Here is an 18,383-nt window from a genome sequence, read left to right on the forward strand (position 1 = left end):
TGAGTTGAAAGAGAATACAGCTCTGGAAGTCGAAGGGAGAAGGCATGTGTGTCTAATTCAGGTCCTAATGTTAGTGATCTGTCTTTTAAGTCCTCTTGGTGATTATATGTAGTGTAGGTTTACATGCATTTGTAGTGGAAAGAAGTTGAAGCTTATTTATTGAAAGGGTAACTAAAATTGTAAACATTTTAGTAGCTTCAAAAGGCCTCACAATATTTTGTGACTGATAGAGGTATCCCACCTCATGCATTTACTAATCTCAGATGTTCTTTGTATTCACAAGCAGCAAAACAGACATAGGAATATCATACGTGGCTTTCTACAGTATGGTTCCAGACTCCTTGTAATGAAAGCTTGAAAAGCAGAGACTTCAGATAATTTTTTTTGAATTTTATTTATTTTTTTATACAGCAAGTTCTTATTAGTTATCCATTTCATACATATCAGTGTATACTTGTCAATCCCAATCTCCCAATTCATCCCACCACCACCACCACCACCCGCCACTTTCCCCCCTTGGTGTCCATACGTTTGTTCTCTACATCTGTGTCTCTATTTCTGCCCTGCAAACTGGTTCATCTGTACCATTTTTCTAGATTCCACATATATGCATTAATATATGATATTTATTTTTCTGACATACTTCACTCTGTATGACAGTCTCTAGATCCATCCACATCTCTACAAATGACCCAATTTCATTCCTTTTTATGGCTGAGTAATACTCCATTGTATATATGTACCACATCTGCTTTATCCATTCATCTGTCAATGGGCGCTTAGGTTTCTTCCATGACCTGGCTATTGTAAGCAGTGCTGCAATGAACATTGGGGTGCATGTGTCTTTTTGAATTATTGTTTTCTCTGAGTATATGCCCAGTAGTGGGATAGCTGGGTCATATGGTAATTCTATTTTTAGTTATTTTAAGGAACCTCCATACTGTTCTCCATAGTGGCTGTATCAATTTACATTCCCACCAACAGTGCAAGAGGGTTGGTTCCCTTTTCTCCACACCCTCTCCAGCATTTGTTGTTTGTAGATTTTCTGATGATGCCCATTCTAACTGGTGTGAGGTGATACCTCATTGTAGTTTTGATTTGCATTTCTCTAATAATTAGTGATGTTGAGCAGCTTTTCATGTGCTTCTTGGCCATCCATATATCTTCTTTGGAGAGATGTCTATTTAGGTCTTGTGCCCATTTTTTGATTGGGTGTTTTGTTTTTTTGTGTGTGGTATGCGGGCCTCTCACTGATGTGGCCTCTCCTGTTGCGGAGCACAGGCTCCAGACGCACAGGCTCAGGAGCCATAGCTCATGGGGCCAGCCGCTCCGCGGCATATGGAATCTTCCCGGACCGGGGCACGAACCCATGTCTTCTGCATCGGCAGGCGGACTCTCAACCACTGCGCCACCAGGAAAGCCTGTTTGTTTTTTTAATAAGCTGCATGAGCTGTTTATATATTTTGGAGATTAATCCTTTGTTGATTCGTTTGCAAATATTTTCTTCCATTCTGAGGGTTGTCTTTTTGTCTTGTTTGCAGTTTCCTTTGCTTGGCAAAAGCTTTTAAGTTTCATTCACAGTTTCAATTTCAGTGCTCGTGTCTGGTCTGTATATATTTTCTGTTTCTTCATGGTTCAGTCTCGGGAGGTTGTGCTTTTCTAAGAATTTGTTCATTTCTTCCAGGTTGTCCATTTTATTGGGATATAGTTTCTTGTAGTAACCTCTCATGATCCTTTGTTTTTCTGCAGTGTCAGTTGTTACTTCTCCTTTTTCATTTCTAATTCTATTGATTTCAGTATTCTCCCTTTTTTTCTTAATGAGTCTGGCTAGTGGTTTATCAATTTTGTTTATCCTCTTAAAGAACCAGCTTTTAATTTTATTGACCTTAGCTATTGTTTCCTTCATTTCTTTTTCATTTATTTCTGATCTGATCTTTATGATTTCTTTCCTTCTGCTAACTTTGGTTTTTGGTTTTTTTTTTTCTTTCTCTAATTGCTTTAGGTGTAAGGTTAGGTTGTTTATTTGAGATGTTTATTGTTTCTTGATGTAGGATTCTAGTGCTATAAACTTCCCTCTTAGAACTGCTTTTGCTGCATCCCATAGGTTTTGGGTCATTGTGTTTTCATTGTCATTTGTTTCTAGGTATTTTTTGATTTCCTCTATGATTTCTTCAGTGATCTCTTGGTTATTAAGTAGTGTATTGTTTAGCCTCTATGTGTCTGTACTTTTTACAGTTTTTTTCCTGTAATTTATATCTATTCTCATAGCATTGTGGTCAGAAAAGATACTTGATATGATTTCAATTTTCTTAAATTTACCAAGGCTTGATATGTGAGCCAAGATATGACCTATCCTGGAGAATGTTCCATGAGCACTTGAGAAGAAAGTGTATTCTGGTTTTTTTTGGATGGAATGTCCTATAAATATCAATTAAGTCCATCTTGTTTAATGTATCATTTAAAGCTTGTGTGTCCTTATTTATTTTCATTTTGGACGATCTGTCCATTGGTGAAAGTGGGGTTTTCAAGTCCCCTACTATGATTGTGTTACTGTCGATTTCCCCTTTTATGGCTGTTAGTTTTTGCCTTAAGTGTTGAGGTGCTCCTATGTTGGGTGCATAAATATTTACAGTTGTTATATCTTATTCTTGGATTGATCCCTTGATCATTATGTAGTGTGCTTTGTCTCTTGGAATAGTCTTTATTTTAAAGTCTGTTTTAGGAATAAAGACACAGACCTACTTGAGAATGGACTTGAGGATATGGGGAGGGGGAAGGGTAAGCTGTGACAAAGCGAGGGAGAGGCATGGACGCGTATACACTGCCGAACATGGGGTAGATAGATGGTGGGAGGCAGCCGCGTAGCGCAGGGGGATCAACTCGGTGCTTTGTGACCGCCTGGAGGGGTGGGATGGGGAGGGTGGGTGGGGATGCGGGAGGGAAGGGATATGGGAACAGATGTATATGTATGGCTGATTCACTTTGTTGTAAAGCAGAAACTAAAAAAATAAATAAATAAAGTCTGTTTTGTCTGATATGAGAATTGCTACTCCAGCTTTCTTTTGATTTCCATTTGCATGGAATATCTTTTTCCATCCCCTCACTTTCAGTCTGTATGTGTCCCTAGGTCTGAAGTGGGTCTCTTGTAGACAGCATATATATGGGTCTTGTTTTTGTATCCATTCAGCCAGTCTGTGTCTTTTGGTTGGAGCATTTAATCCATTTACATTTAAGGTAGTTATTGATAGGTGTGTTATTGATATGTGTGATCCTATTACCATTTTCTTAATTGTTTTGGGTTTGTTATTGTAGGTCTTTTTCTTGTCTTGTGTTTACTGCCTAGAGAAATTACTTTAGGATTTGTAAAGCTGGTTTGGTGGTGTTGAATTTCTCTTAGCATTTGCTTGTCTGTGAAGGTTTTAATTTCTCTATCGAATCTGAATGAGATCCTTGCTGGGTAGAGTATTCTTGGTTGTAGGTTTTTCTCTTTCATCAGTTTAAATATGTCCTGCCACTCCCTTCTGGCTTGCAGAGTTTCTGCTGAAAGATCAGCTGTTAACCTTATGGGGATTCCCTTGTATGTTATTTGTTGCTTTTCCCTTGCTGCTTTTAATATTTTTTCTTTGTATTTAATTTTTGATAGTTTGATTAATATTTGTCTTGGCATGTTTCTCCTTGGATTTATCCTGTATGGGAGTCTCTGTGCTTTCTGGCCTTGATTGACTATTTCCTTTCTTATTTTAGGGAAGTTTTCAACTATGATGTCTTCAGATATTTTCTCAGTCCCTTTCTTTTTCTCTTCTTCTTCTGGAACCCCTATAATTCGAATGTTGGTGCATTTAATGTTGTCCCAGATGTCTCTGAGACTGTCCTCAATTCTTTTCATTCTTTTTTCTTTATTCTGCTCTGCAGTAGTTATTTCCACTATTTTATTTTTCAGGTCATTTATCCGTTCTTCTGCCTCAGTTATTCTGCTATTGATTCCTTCTAGAGAATTTTTCATTTCATTTATCGTGTTGTTCATCACTGTTTGTTTGTTCTTTACTTCTTGTAGGTCCTTGTTAAACGTTTCTTTCATTTTCTCCATTCTGTTTCTAAGATTTTGGATCATCTTTACTACCATTACTCTGAATTCTTTTGCAGGTAGACTCCCTATTTTCTCTTCATTTGTTTTGTCTGGTGGGTTTTTACCTTGCTCCTTCATCTGCTGTGTATTTCTCTGTCTTCTCATTTTGCTTAACTTACTCTGTTTGGGGTCTCCTTTTGGCAGGCTGCAGGTTTGTAGTTCCCGTTGTGTTTGGTGTTGGCCCCCAGTGGGTAAGGTTGGTTTAGTGGGTTGTGTAGGCTTCCTGGTGGAGGGGACTGATGCCTGTGTTCTGGTGGATGAGGCTGGATCTTGTCTTTCTGGTGGGCAGAACTGCGTCTGGTGGTGTGTTTTGGGGTGTCTGTGAACTTATTATGATTTTAGGCAGCCTGTCTGCTGATGGGCAGGGTTGTGTTCTTGTCTTGCTAGTTGTTTGTCATAGGAGGTCAAGCACTGTAGCTTGCTGGTCGTTGAGTGGAGCTGGGTCTTAGCATTGAGATGGAGATCTCTGGGAGATCTTGTGCCATTTGATATTATGTGGGGTTGGGAGGTTTCTGGTGGACCAGTGTCCTGAACTCGGCTCTCCCATCTCAGAGGCTCAGGCCTGACACCCAGCAAGAGCACCAAGACCCTGTCAGCCACCTGGCTCAGAAGAAAAGGGAGAAAATAAACAAACAAACAAACAAATAAATAACAAAGTTATTAAAAGAAAAAAATTTTTTTAATATATTTAAAAATAAAAAATTTAAAAAGTAAAAATAAAAAGAGGAAGGAAAGAGAGAACAACGAAGTCAAAAAACAAATTCACCAATGATAACAAGCGCTAAAAAGTATACTAAAAAAAAAAATCGGACAGACAGAACCCTAGGACAAATGGTAAAAGCAAATCTATACAGACAAAATTACACAAAGAAGCATGCACATACACACAAAAGGAGAAAAAGGAAAAATATATATATATAATATAAAAAAAGAAGAGAGCATCTAAGTCAATAAAGAAATCTACCAGTGATAATAAGCTCTAAATACTAACCTAGGATAAACATAGCACCAGAAATAAATTAGATGCAGAAAGCAAACCCCAAGTCTACAGTTGCTCCCAAAGTCCACCTCCTCAATTTTGGGATGATTCGTTGTCTCTTCAGGTATTCCACAGTTGCAGGGTCCATCAGTTTGATTGTGGAGATCTAATCCTCTGCTCCTGAGGCTCCATGGAGAGTTTTCCCTTTCTCTTCTTTGTTCACACAACTCCTGGGCTTCAGCTTTGGATCTGGCCTTGCCTCTGCATGTATGTCGCCTGAGGGCGTCTCTTCCAGGCCCAGACAGGATGGAGTTAAAGGAGCAGCTGATTAGGGGACTCTGGCTCACTCAGGCCAGTGGGAGGGAGGGGTACGGAATTTGGGGCGAGCCTGTGGTGACAGAGCCCGGCGTGACGTTGTAACAGCCTGAAGCATGATATGTGTTCTCCTGGGGAAGTTGTTCCTGGATCACGGGACCCTGGGAGTGGCTGGCTGCACAGGCTCCCGGGAGGGGAGGTGTGGATAGTGACCTGTGCTTGCACACAGGCTTCTTGGTGGCTGCAGTAGCAGCCTTAGCGTCTCATGCCTGTCTCTGGTGTCTGCGCTGATAGCCACAGCTCGAGCCCGTCTCTGGAGCTCTTTTGGGCGGTGCTCTGAATCCCCTCTCCTCGTGCACCCTGAAACTGTTCTCTTGCCTCTTAGGCAGTTCCAGACATTTTCCTGGACTCCCTCCCAGCTACCTGTGGTGCACTAGTCCCCTTCAGTCTGTGTTCACGCAGCCAACCTCAGTCCTCTCCCTGAGATCTGACCTCTGAAGCCCGAGCCTCAACTCCCAGCCACCACCTGTCCTGGCAGGTGAGCAGAGAAGCCTCTCAGCCTGGTGAGTGCTGGTCAGCACTGATCCTCTGTGTGGGAATCTGTCCGCTTTGCCCTCTGCACCCCTATTGCTGTGCTCTCCTCTGTGACTCCAAAGCTTCCCCCCGACCCACCCACCGTCTCCACCAGTGACGGGCCTTCTTTGTGTGTGGAAGCTTTTCCTCCTCCACAGCTCCCTCCCAGAGGTGCAGGTCCTGTCCCTATTCTTTCATCTGTTTTTTCTTTTTCCTTTTGCACTACCCAGGTATGTGGGGAATTTCTTGCCTTTTGGGAAGTCTGAGGTCTTCTGCCAGGTTCCATAGGTGTTCTGTAGGAAATGTTCCACATGTAGATGTATTTTTGATGTATTTGTGGGGAGGAAGATGATCTCCACATCTTACTCCTCTGCCATCTTGAAGCTGTCCCTCTAATTTCTTTCTTTTACATGTAGCTGTCCAGTTTTCCCAGTACCAGTTATTGAAGTGGCTGTCTTTTCTCCATTGTATGTTTTTGCCTTCTTTGTCGTAAATTAGGTGCCCATATGTGTGTGGGTATATCTCTGGGCATTCTGTCCTGTACCATTGATCTATATTTCTGTTTTTGTCCCAGTACCATACTGTCTTGATTACTGTAGCTTTATGGTATAGTTTGAAGTTGGGTAGCCTGATTCCTCCGTTTTTCTTTCTCAAGATTTCTTTGGCTATTTGGAGTCTATTGTGTTTCCATATGAATTGTAAAATTTTTTGATCTAATTCTGTGAAGGATACCATTGGTAGTTTGATAGGGATTGCATTGAATCTGTAGATTGTTTTGGGTAGTATAGTCATTTTCATAATGATTTTTCCAATCCAAGAACATGGTATATTTCTCCATCTGTTTTTTGTCATCTTTGATTTCTTTCATGAGTGTTCTATAGTTTTCTGAGTACAGGTCTTTTACTTCCTTAGGCAGGTTTATTCCTAGGTATTTTATTCTTTTTGTTGCAGTGGTAAATGGGAATGTTTCCTTAATTTCTCTTTCTTATTTTTCATTGTTAGTGTATAGGAATGTCAGATTTCTTTGCATTAATTTTGGATCCTGCAACCTTACCAAATGCATTGATTAGTTCTAGTAGTTTTCTGGTGGCATCTTTAGGATTTTCTATGTATAGTATCATGTCATTGGCAAACAGTGACAGTTTTACTTTTTCTTTTCCAATTTGTATTCCTTTTATTTCTTTTTTTTCCTCTGATTGCTGTGGCTAGGACTTCCAAAAATATGTTGAATAAGAGTGGTGAGAGTAGACATCCTTGTCTTGTTCCTGATATTAGTGAAAATGCTTTCAGCTTTTCACCATCGAGTATGATGTTTGCTGTGGGTTTGTCATATATGACCTTTATTATGTTAACGTAGGTTCCCTCTGTGCCCACTTTTTGGAGAGTTTTTATCATAAGTGGGTGTTGAATTTTGTCAAAAGCTTTTTCTGCATCTATTGAGATGATCATATGATTTTTCTCCTTCAGTTTGTTAATATGGATTTTTACATTGATTGATTTGGGTATATTGAAGAATCCTTGCATTCCTGGGATAAATGCCATTTGATCATGGTGTATGATCCTTTAACATGCTGTTGGATTCTGTTTGCTAGTATTTTGTTCAGGATTTTTGCATCTATGTTCATCAATGATATTAGTCTATAATCTTTTTTGTGATATATTTTTCTGGTTTTGGTATCAGGGTGATGGTGACTTCATAGAATGAGTTTGGGAGTGTTTCTCCCTCTGCAATTTTTTGGAAGAGTTTGAGAAGGATAGGTGTTAGCTCTTCTCTAAATATTTGATAGAATTCACCTGTGAAACCATCTGGTCCTGGACTTTTGTTTGCTGGAAGATTTTTAATTATGGTTTCAATTTCATTACTTGTGATAGGTCTGTTGATATTTTCTAATTCATCCTGGTTCAGTCTTGGAAAATTGTACCTTTCCAAGAATTTGTCCATTTTTCGTGGCTGTCCATTTTACTGGCATATAGTTGTTAGTAGTAGTCTCTTATAATCCTTTGTATTTCTGCAGTGTCAGTTGTGATTTCTCCTTTTTCATTTCTAATCTTGTTGATTTGTGTCCTCTCCCTTTTTCTCTTGATGAGTCTGGCTAAGGGTTTATCAATTTTATCTTCTCAAAGAACCAGCTTTTAGTTTTATTGATGTTTGCTATTGTTTTCTTCATTTCTATTTCATTTATTTCTGCTCTGATCTTTATGATTTCTTTCCTTCTTCTCACTTTGAGTTTTCTTCGTTCTTCTTTCTCTACCTGATTTAAGCATAGTGTTAGATTGTTTGAGATTTTTCTTGTTTTTTGAGGTGAGATTGAATTGCTATAAACTTCCCTCTTAGAACTGGTTTTGCTGTGTGCCATAGGTTTTTGGTTGTCGTGTTTTGATTGTCATTTGTTTCTATGTATTTTTTAATTTCTTCTTTGATTTCTTCAGTGATCTCTTGGTTATTTAGTGATGCACTGTTTGGCCTCCATGTATTTGGTTTTTTTTTTTTTTTTTTAACAGTTTTTTTCCTGTAATTGACCTAGTCTCATAGCTTTGTGGTCAGAAAAGATGCTTGTTACGATTTCAATTTTCTTAAATTTTCCAAGGCTTGATTTGTGACCCAAGATGTGATCTATCCTGGAGAATGTTCCATGTGCACTTGAGAAGAAAGTGTATTCTGTCACTTCTGTTCTATAAATATCAATTAGATCTATCTGGTCTGTTATGTCATTTAAAGCTTGTGTTTCCTTATTTATTTTCTGTTTGGATGTTCTGTCTATTGATGTAAGTGGGTTGTTAAAGTCCCTTACTATTATTGTCTTACTGTCAATTTCTCCTTTGTGGTTGTTAGCATTTGCCTTATATATTGAGGTGCTCCTATGTTGGGTGCATAAACATTTATAATTGTTATATTTTCTTCTTGGATTGATCCTTTGATCATTATGTAGTGTCCCTCCTTATCTCTTGTAACAGTCTTTATTTTAAAGTCTATTTTATCTGATATGACTAGTGCTCCTACAGCTTTCTTTTGATTTCCATGTGCATGGAATATCTTTTTCCATCCCTTCACTTTCAGTCTGTATGTGTCCATAGGTCTGAAGTGGGTCTCTTGTAGACAGCATATATATGGGTCTTGTTTTTGTATCCATTCAGCCGGTCTGTGTCTTTTGGTTGGGGCATTTAATCCATTTACACTCAAGGTTATTATTGATATGTATGTTCCTATTACCATTTTCTGAGTTGTTTTGGGATTGTTTTTGTGGGTCTTTTTCTTCTCTTGTGTTTTCCACCTAGAGAAGTTTCTTCATCATTTGTTGTAAAGCTGGTTTGGTGGTGCTGAATTCTCTTAGCTTTTGCTTGTCTGAAAAACTTTTGTCTTCTGCATCGAATCTGAATGAGATCCATGCTGGGTGCAGGCCAGAAGGGAGTAGCAGGATATACTTCAAGTGTTGGACTGTTTTTAAGAGGGAAATAAACTTGCTTGTTTCTTAAGCCACCGCCCTTTGTGAGAAGTCTCTTTACAATAGCTGCTTAGTGTATGCTGACAAATGCATACTTCATTTGAGTGATTCTTTGGCACACACCTGTTATATAGCTGTTCTAAACTAAAGTTGCAAAGTTTATGTATGATTTACTTTTAAAAATACTTAACAGAGACTTAATATTACCTTTATGATGTCACTCATGTATTTTTCATTCCTATCGTGTTCTATTGAATGTAAATGATTAGGTGACTTAAGATATTAGAGTCTTTGCAGTAAACAAATTGAGTACTATACACTCAAAAAGTAGACACAAATGACAATTTAAAACTCATAGAGACCACCCACAGTTTTTGTGTTTCATGGAGTCATTCACTTGATGTTGCATGATCAATATATATGTATGTTTTATTTTTACCACTGGTACCTATTCATTCGACAGTGAGATAATGTTCACTGAAGAAATTACAAGACATTTACATATCAAATGAGCACAGCAGCATTCATTCAGAGTATCGCCTTTCACTAGCATCTCCAAGTGGAAAACCAAGGTAATTGTAGGGAGTGTAATGTCCTCTTTCTGCTTAATAGCGATTGTCTTAATTATCTGTTCCCTTTCATCTTCATTAGTGTATAGGTAAAAGCGTATGTTTTAAATGGTGACTTTATCTATGAGACTATTATATAAGAAACTGAAGCATTTAAATTAAAAACAAAATCTCAAACTTAATGTAGCTTTGGGATTAAACATATTTTATAGACTAATTATTTTCTAAAACTCTTAACCCACATAAACCACATGTGATAACTAAACCTAATTCAGGTTATCATAATATTCGATGTAATTAAGTATCATTTGAAATAAATGGGAGTGTTTATATAATTTATTTGTATAGGTAGTGGCTCTCAAACTTTAGCTAGCATCAGACTCACTAGGAAGATTGAATGACACACTGCTGAGCCCTAACCCCAGAGTTCCTGATTTAGTAGGTCTGGGTGGGGTGCAAGAATTTACATTTCTAACAAGTTCCCAGGTAACCATGATACTGCTTCTGCTGTTCCTCCAACACATGTTGATTAATCACTGATGGTGGTTAGGTATCAAACTTACAAAAAGTATATACAATACAGATGGCCTCCGATTTACGATATTTTGACTTTACAGTGGTGCAAAAGCAGTATGCATTCAGTAGAAACCATATGTTTTGAATTTTGATCTTTGTCCAAGCTAGTGATATGCAGTACAGTACACTCTCGTGATGCTGGGCAGTGGCAGCGAGCTGCAGCTCCCAGTCAGCTATGCAATCACAAAGGTAAACCATTCTGTACCCATACAACCTTCTGTTTTTCACTTTTAGTACAGTATTCAATAAATTACATGTGATTATTATTATAAAACAGGCTTTGTGTTAGATGATTTTGCCCACCTGTAGGCTAATTAATGTAAGTGCTCTGAGCACATTTAAGGAAGACTAGGCTAAGCTATGATGTTCAGTGGATTATGTATGTTAAATACATTTTCAACTTATGATATTTTTCAAGTTAGGATGAGTTGAGACATAATCCCATCATTAAGTCGGGGAAGATCTGTATAACACACACCTGAATCCCATTATGCTGCTTTTACAAATATTAAATGTTTTGTCACATTGCTTCAGATTCCCCTCACTTTTTAGGAGATAAAACACTGCAGATGCAGTTAAATATGCATATTCCCTCTACCATCTGACTCCCCTTCATTTCTTCCTGAAAAGATAACCACTCTCTAGAATGTGATCACCCCCATGGTAATCTCTTGCTACATGTATGTAGAACCCAAATTAAGGTATTTTGCATGTTTTTAATTGTGTATAAATGATATGACATGTACCTTTTTGGAGTTTACTCTTTATGTTTCTAAGAATTGTGTTTGTTGTGTATTTCATAGTCACACATTTATAACTTTCACATAATCTTTAAATACATAAGCATGCCATATTTTTTTAATCCATTCTTCTACTGATGAGCATTTAGGTTTGTGGCAGTCACTAATGGTTATATAATCAACTGCCATTCCTCATTTACCTCCTTTTTGCTTGGTGTTAGTATGCCCTCCATATGCATAGGAAAGGTGGCTTCTTTCCAATCTCAAGAGAATGAATGTTGATTTGTCTAAGCCGATCATGGTAATTTCTTCCTTTACCAGTTTTGTTTTGTGTATGTAGTACAGCCCTGATGAAAGATATGTTAAGCGAAATCTGAGAGGAACTTTCAGGAAAGATTTTTCTCCCTGGATGAAAAGAAAAAGATAAACCTTCCCGCTTTGGATATGGTTGTGCAAGGATGGAGTGGTTGTAGCAACAGCAGTTTCTTGAGATTCTGAGGAGAAAGATATGAGGATGAGAGAGTTTGGGTTTTTGCTTGTGTAATTGTCCTGAAACCACCATTTTCCCCAACTTTTTTAATGTGAAATTTTCATCTTTGTTTTAACCACTTTTAGTTGAGTATTCTGTTATTTACAAGATAGTTAACATTAAAAAAAGAAATTCAACAATGCTGCGATACAGATTCTTGAATTTGTCTCCTGTGCATAGTGTAAAAGTTTCTCTAGGGTAGATAGATAGATAAAAGTGGAATTTTGGGGCTGTGGAGTGTATTCGTATTCAGCTTCAGTAAATGTCAGATTGCTTCCCAAAATGGTTGCACCAGTTTATACTCCCACCAGCAGTGTAAGGTATTTTCTATTTCTTTACATTAGATTTTTGCTTAACACCTGGTATTTTCAGATATTAATTTTTGCCTCTTAATGTCTTGGTGTGTTATCCAGATTATTAGTGATCATGTCACTGCTTAACCATCTGTCCTGTTTATAACCTTTGTATAGTTGTCTATGCAATATTGGAGTTTTTTGTATTTTTATATATATATATGTTTTATATGTTCTGAATACTGATCTTTTATATGCATTGCTTATATATACACATTGCAAATATCTTTTAGTGTATAGCTTGTCATAAACTTTGCTTATTGTGTTCTTTATTATAGAGTAATACTTAAAGAATTTAGTATAATTAAATTAATCAAAATTTCCTTTTAAGGTTTGTGCTTTTTGCATCTTATCTAAAATTTAGTTTAATTAAATTATCTAAAATTTCCTTTTAAGGTTTGCTTTTTTTGTCTTTCCTTAGCCTAAAGTCATGATAGTCTCCTATATTTTATTCTAAAAGTTAAGAAGTTTTTACATTGGGTTTTTAATCCTCTTGGAATTGACATTTGTGTGTGGTGTGAGGGAGAACTATTTTTTCACAATCAATATTATTGATTCTTTTTCTGAATTCTGTTCTGTTTCTTTGGTCTATCTGTATGGCCCTCCGCCAGTTCTGTTATTTTAGTTATATAACTTTCTAAAAAGAAGCCTTTATCACCTTGCTAATTTTCTGAACTGTGTTGGTTGTCCTTGGGTTTTTGCTCATCCATATGAATTTTTAGATTAGCTTATGCAGTCTCACCAAAAGCAGACAGCTTCCGGGATTTTGATTGACACTGAATTAGATTTGCATATACACTTAGGAAGACTTTATATACTTTATGCCATTTATTCCATCCATGTAGGTGGTGTCTCTCCAGTTTTTGCAAATAATGTCATATACATTTCTCCTTTTAATGGTCTTGTTCTCTTTATTTCTAGGAGCCTAATAATTTTTGTTTATAATTACATTTTCTAATTGGTTTTCACTGGAGAAAATTTGATTTTTAAAAACTTTTAATTGAAGTACAGTATGTGTACAGAAAAGTACACAGTATGATAAGTACAATGAATTATCACAAAGTAAACATATTTGTGTAACCATTACTCAAGTAAAGAAAGAACATTACTACAATTTCCAGTCCCAGTTATCACCCTCTACCTTCCCTTGAAAAAATAATCATTGTCGTGGTTTACTTTTGCCATTTTAAATTTTATATAAATAGAATTTTGCCCTATAGTTTATTTAGCATTTATCGTTGCCTCAGTCTCAACTTGTGAGATTCATCTGTGTTAATGTGTGAATCTGTGATTTTATTTTCATTCCTGTGCAGTATTCCATTGTAAAATTATTGTTTTATTTATCCATTCTGTTGATGGACATTTGGCCTTTTTCCTGTTTTGAACTATGATGAATAATAGTTATGTGAACTTTCATGTTCATTCATGTCTTTTTGTGTCTCTGTACCTGTATTTCTGCATATATCCAGGACTAGAATTGCTATGTGAGTGGATATGCTTATGTTCAACTTCTGGCAGATCCTGCCAAACAGTTTTCCATAAGATACCAATCTACAGTCCCACCAGCAGTATATGCAGGTTCCAGTTGATCCATATTCTTGCCTATGTCTTTTATACTTTACTCATTCTGGTGGGTATATAGTGGTATCTACTTGTGATTTTAATTTATAATTCTCTGATGACTATTGAGGTTGAGAATCTTTTCATATGTTTCTTAGTAATTTGGCTATCCTCTTATGAAGTGCCTGTTCAAATTTCCTACCCATTTTTCCATTGAGTTGTCTCATAATTTTCATATTGATTTGTAGAAATTCCTTATATGTTCTTGACTGTAACATTGCCATAATTTTCTCCCAATCTGTTGTTGCCTTTTTGTCTCTTAATGATATCTCTTGATGAACAGAAATTTCTTTATTTTAATGTAGCATACTTTATCAGTCTTTCCTTTATAATGCACATTATGTCCTATCTTGAAGGTCTTGAAGCTAGTCTCCCAAATAAATCTTCTAGATCTATACCTTCCAGTATAGTAGCCAGTAGCCACATGTGGCTGTTGAAATGTGGCTAGTCTGAATTAAGATGTCTGTAAGTATAAAATACGTGCCAGATTTCAAAGACATAGTATAAGAAAGAATGTAAAAATGTTCATTAATAATTTTTATACTGATTACATGTTGAAATGATAATATTTTGGATATAGTGGGTTATATAAAATATAGGATGACAATGACTTTGACCTGTTTATTCTAGAAAACTTTAAAATTGCATGAATGACTCACATCATATTTCCATATTCTAGAAGCATGCTGTCCAGTAGAACTTTCTGTGATGATTGACATGTTCTTTGTCTACACTGTTCAGTATGGTAGCCATGAGCTACATGTGACTATTGAGCATTTAAAATGTAATTAGGTGACTGAGAAACAGTTGTTGTTTGGGGGGCTTTTCTTTTGGGCCGTGCCACGCAGCTTGTGGGTTCTTAGTTCCCCAAACAGGGATTGAACCTGGGCCACCACAGTGAATGCACCAAGTCCTAACCACTGGACTGCCAGGGAACTCCTAAGAAGCTGAACTTTTAATTTAATTGTTAGTTTAAGTTTAAGTAGCTGCACTTGACAAGTGGCTACCATATTGGGCAGCACAGTTTTGGACCCTGTTTTACTTTAAAATTTACTGTTTTAGGTTTACATTTACAATCCATCTATAATTGATGTTTACATATGGTGTGAGGTAGGGGTCAAGTTTAATTTATTTTTCTTCTATATGTAAATCTAGTTGACCAAGCACCAAGGAAAAGAGAATCTTTCCTATTTTTAGACTGTTATTTATTTATTTGTTCTTACACCAGATACCCACACTGTCTTTAGTAACTGGTAGATAGAGTGTCTTGTCCATTTTTGGCCCTTTCTGTTTCCATGTAAACATTAAAAATACCTCATCAATTTTCATAAAATTATTTCTGGGATTTTGATTGGGATTACATTGGATCTATGTCTCATCCAATCTTGAACATGATAAAGCCATCCATTTATTTAGGTCCTTCATTTCTCTCAATAATATGTGATCTTTTTTTATGCAAAGGTCTTGCACATCTTTTGTTAGATTTATTTCTAGTTATTTGCTACTGTAAATGGTAAACTTTTTCTAATTTCATTTTCTAATTATCGCTGGTGTAGAGAAATACAATTGATTTTAGGTTATTGTCCTTAAATCCAGCAACTGTGCTGAATTAACTTATTAATTCTTATAGATTCTTTTGGACTTTCTGCATACCCAATCCTGCCATTTGTGAATAATGACAGTTTCATTTCTTTCTGATTCTTACATATCTTATCACGCATTTCATCTTACTGCCTTATTGCACTGACTAGGACCTCAAGAACAGAGATGGGTAAACTTTTTTGTAAAGGACCAGATAGGAAGGAACCAACATTTACTGTATAAATGTGTATAGACTATAAAGTATTGTGCTTAAAGGGAGTCAGAATAGTCTTGCAGGTGAGTTTTAAGCAAATTTGTATTAATTTGAAGGGCTGTACACTATTTTGATAAATTAAAAGGGGCCATTTTTTATAGGAGATTGAAGAAGGAAAGAATGATTCATAGACATGAAAGAAATAGGGTAAAACAATTTGCCTAGTGAATTGGCAACTGCTGGTAAGTTTATGTTTATTTTGAGTGTGCATAAGTAAAAACTAATGCTTGTTTCTCTTTCCCTTTAGGAAAAATAGAAATGAAGGTACATATGCACACAAAATTTTGCCTCATTTGTTTGCTGACATTTATTTTCCATCATTGCAACCATTGCCATGAAGAACATGACCATGGTTCTGAAGAGCATCATAGACACCATCGTGGAATGACAGAATCGGAGTCAAGCAAATTTTCAGTGCTGGATGCTGAAAATGAAAAAAAATATTATATTGAAAAACTTTTTGATCGTTATGGTGAAAATGGAAGATTATCTTTTTTTGGTCTGGAGAAACTTTTAACAAACTTGGGCCTTGGAGAGATAAAAGTAGTTGAGATTAATCATGAGGATCTTGGCCACGATCATGTTTCTCACTTAGATATTTTGGCAGTTCAAGAGGGAAAGCATTTTCACTCACATAACCACCAGCATTCCCATAGTCATTTAAATTCAGAAAATCAAACTGTGACCAGTGTATCAACAAAAAGAAGCCATAAGTGTGATCCAGAGAAAGAGACAATTGAAGTGTCTGTCAAATCTGATGATAAACATATGCATGACCATAATCATCGCTTATGTCATCACCATTGTTTGCGTCATCACCTTGATCATAACACTACTCGCCATTTTCCTAATGATTCCATTATTCACAGTGAGCATGGGGAGCCTAGCCATGAACCTTCTACAGAGACCAATAAAACACAGGAACAATCTGAAAGTAAGCTACTGAAAGGAAAGAAGAAGAGAAAAGGGAAGAAAAGTAATGAAAATTCTGAGGTTATTACACCAGGTTTTCCCCCTAACCATGATCAGGGTGAACAGTATGAGCATAATCGGGTCCACAAACCTGATCGTGTACATAACCCAGGTCATTTTCATGTACGTCTTCCAGAACATAATGGTCATGATCCTGGTCATGGACACCAAGATCTTGATCCTGATAATGAAGGTGAACTTCGACATACTAGAAAGCGAGAAGCACCACATGTTAAAAAAAGTGCAATTTATTCAGCTGCTAGTCACAAAGATCATAATGAAGATGACCGGCAACATGAGGTAAGCAGAACAAGATGGTTGCTCCGTAATTCTCAGATGATTGTGGAGCATTTTTAGGTAAAAAGAGAAGTAACAGAGGAATAGTCAACCATATTCAAACTTATTTCCAGTTACAAAATACATTAAGGAATCAAAATCAGATTAAAGATTTTTATCTGCATTTTCACTTGCATTGTTTGTTCTCAAATTTGGGTTCCTTCAATTCCTAAATGTTTAAAGGTTGTTAGAAAATATATTCCTTATTTTTGTTCCTTATTTTACTCTCTTGCTTAAGACTTGTTTTGACTCCCCAAATTAGTTTACATGTTGTTACTGTTAGCTGGTTTCTAGATATTTGAAAATTGAAGACTTTTTTTTGTTCAAACTGTTTTCTTGGGAAGTGACTAGACAGTTTTTTTACATAATTGTTAACTTATTAACTATGGAGTGGTTCCCAGTTATTGATCTAGCTACAAAGTCAGGTGTTTTGCACATGTGGTAGGTTTGTTTTCTCTGTCACTTTATCATAGGACCTACTTGCTCATATTAGTCTTTTCTTATGCTTTCAACAGATGTACAGTGAATGCAAAAAGATATAATAATGGGAAACTCCAATAGTAATGGGATGGTTTTGTTGTTCTTTTAAATTTTCATGTTCTTTTGAATACTTTCACATTTGATTGGTTCCTTCTTGATTTTTAAAAAAACTATTCACCTTAAAAACATTTTTGTTTCATTAAAAGTTTATCAACACCCTTATGTATTATTATATTTAGCCCTCATTAAAGTTTAAAAAAATTGTTGAATTTGTTTATTTTTCGGATATATAAAAAGCACCATCTAATGTGGAAAATGACCTCAACCTTTGTTGTTTCTGTCTCTTATTATGGAAGTGAGTTTTACATCTAAGTAAATATCTTTGTTTATTTACTGGACAAATCATTAGATATTTGGTTTTTAGCAAATTTAAAAATCTTAGTGTACTTTTAAAGAAATATATTAATTTGTTACTATGGGTAATATCCTAGAGTCTTGTTGATAATAACTAGACATTATCAATAATGTTTACTTTTTGTATTCTATTTGTGGGGTCTGGATCATCAGACTTGTTATTTTGTATCCTCATAGGCTTGATGCATACTGAGGATTTTTTCAAGATTTCTGGAAATGTTCTATGCATTGGATAGGGTAGTAGTATCTCATGTAAAGACCTGAAAAAAATCATGTTTTTGTTTGTATGTTTTGATTCTGTTTTTTGTACCATAGATAAAATAAGCAAGCATGCAACCAGAGTGCATATGTATGAAAAAGAGGTAGTGCCATCTCCTTTGCCTCAATTATAGATATTTGTTTTTAATATATGATGGGTCCAGAATTTTTTGTTACTTGTTTTCTTCTTTGTTTTGTTATATTTTGTACTTAAAGTACCAGTGGATAAAGCTGCCTTTTTTTAA

General features: G+C 36.1%; 1 protein-coding gene across 6 annotated transcripts in view; it reads left to right on the plus strand.

Annotated features, from left to right (window-relative positions):
* The window catches only part of SLC39A10 (solute carrier family 39 member 10), a 64,972-nt gene that overhangs the window by 8,461 nt on the left and 38,128 nt on the right, over positions 1–18,383 (plus strand). For 3 of the 6 annotated variants that reach the window (XM_081243022.1, XM_081243026.1, XM_081243025.1), the window contains exon 2: positions 15,926–16,950. In XM_081243022.1, coding sequence (XP_081099148.1) covers positions 15,937–16,950 — 1,014 coding nt within the window. In that variant the 5' untranslated portion in view covers positions 15,926–15,936. Of the gene's footprint in view, positions 1–5,805; positions 5,984–13,672; positions 13,834–15,925; positions 16,951–18,383 lie in introns of all 6 variants that reach the window. The other 3 variants (XM_081243023.1, XM_081243024.1, XM_081243021.1) reach the window with 3 other exon arrangements.

The sequence above is a fragment of the Mesoplodon bidens genome, assembly GCF_964165515.1.
Source record: "Mesoplodon bidens genome assembly, chromosome: 8".
Classification (NCBI taxonomy): Eukaryota; Metazoa; Chordata; class Mammalia; order Artiodactyla; family Ziphiidae; genus Mesoplodon; species Mesoplodon bidens.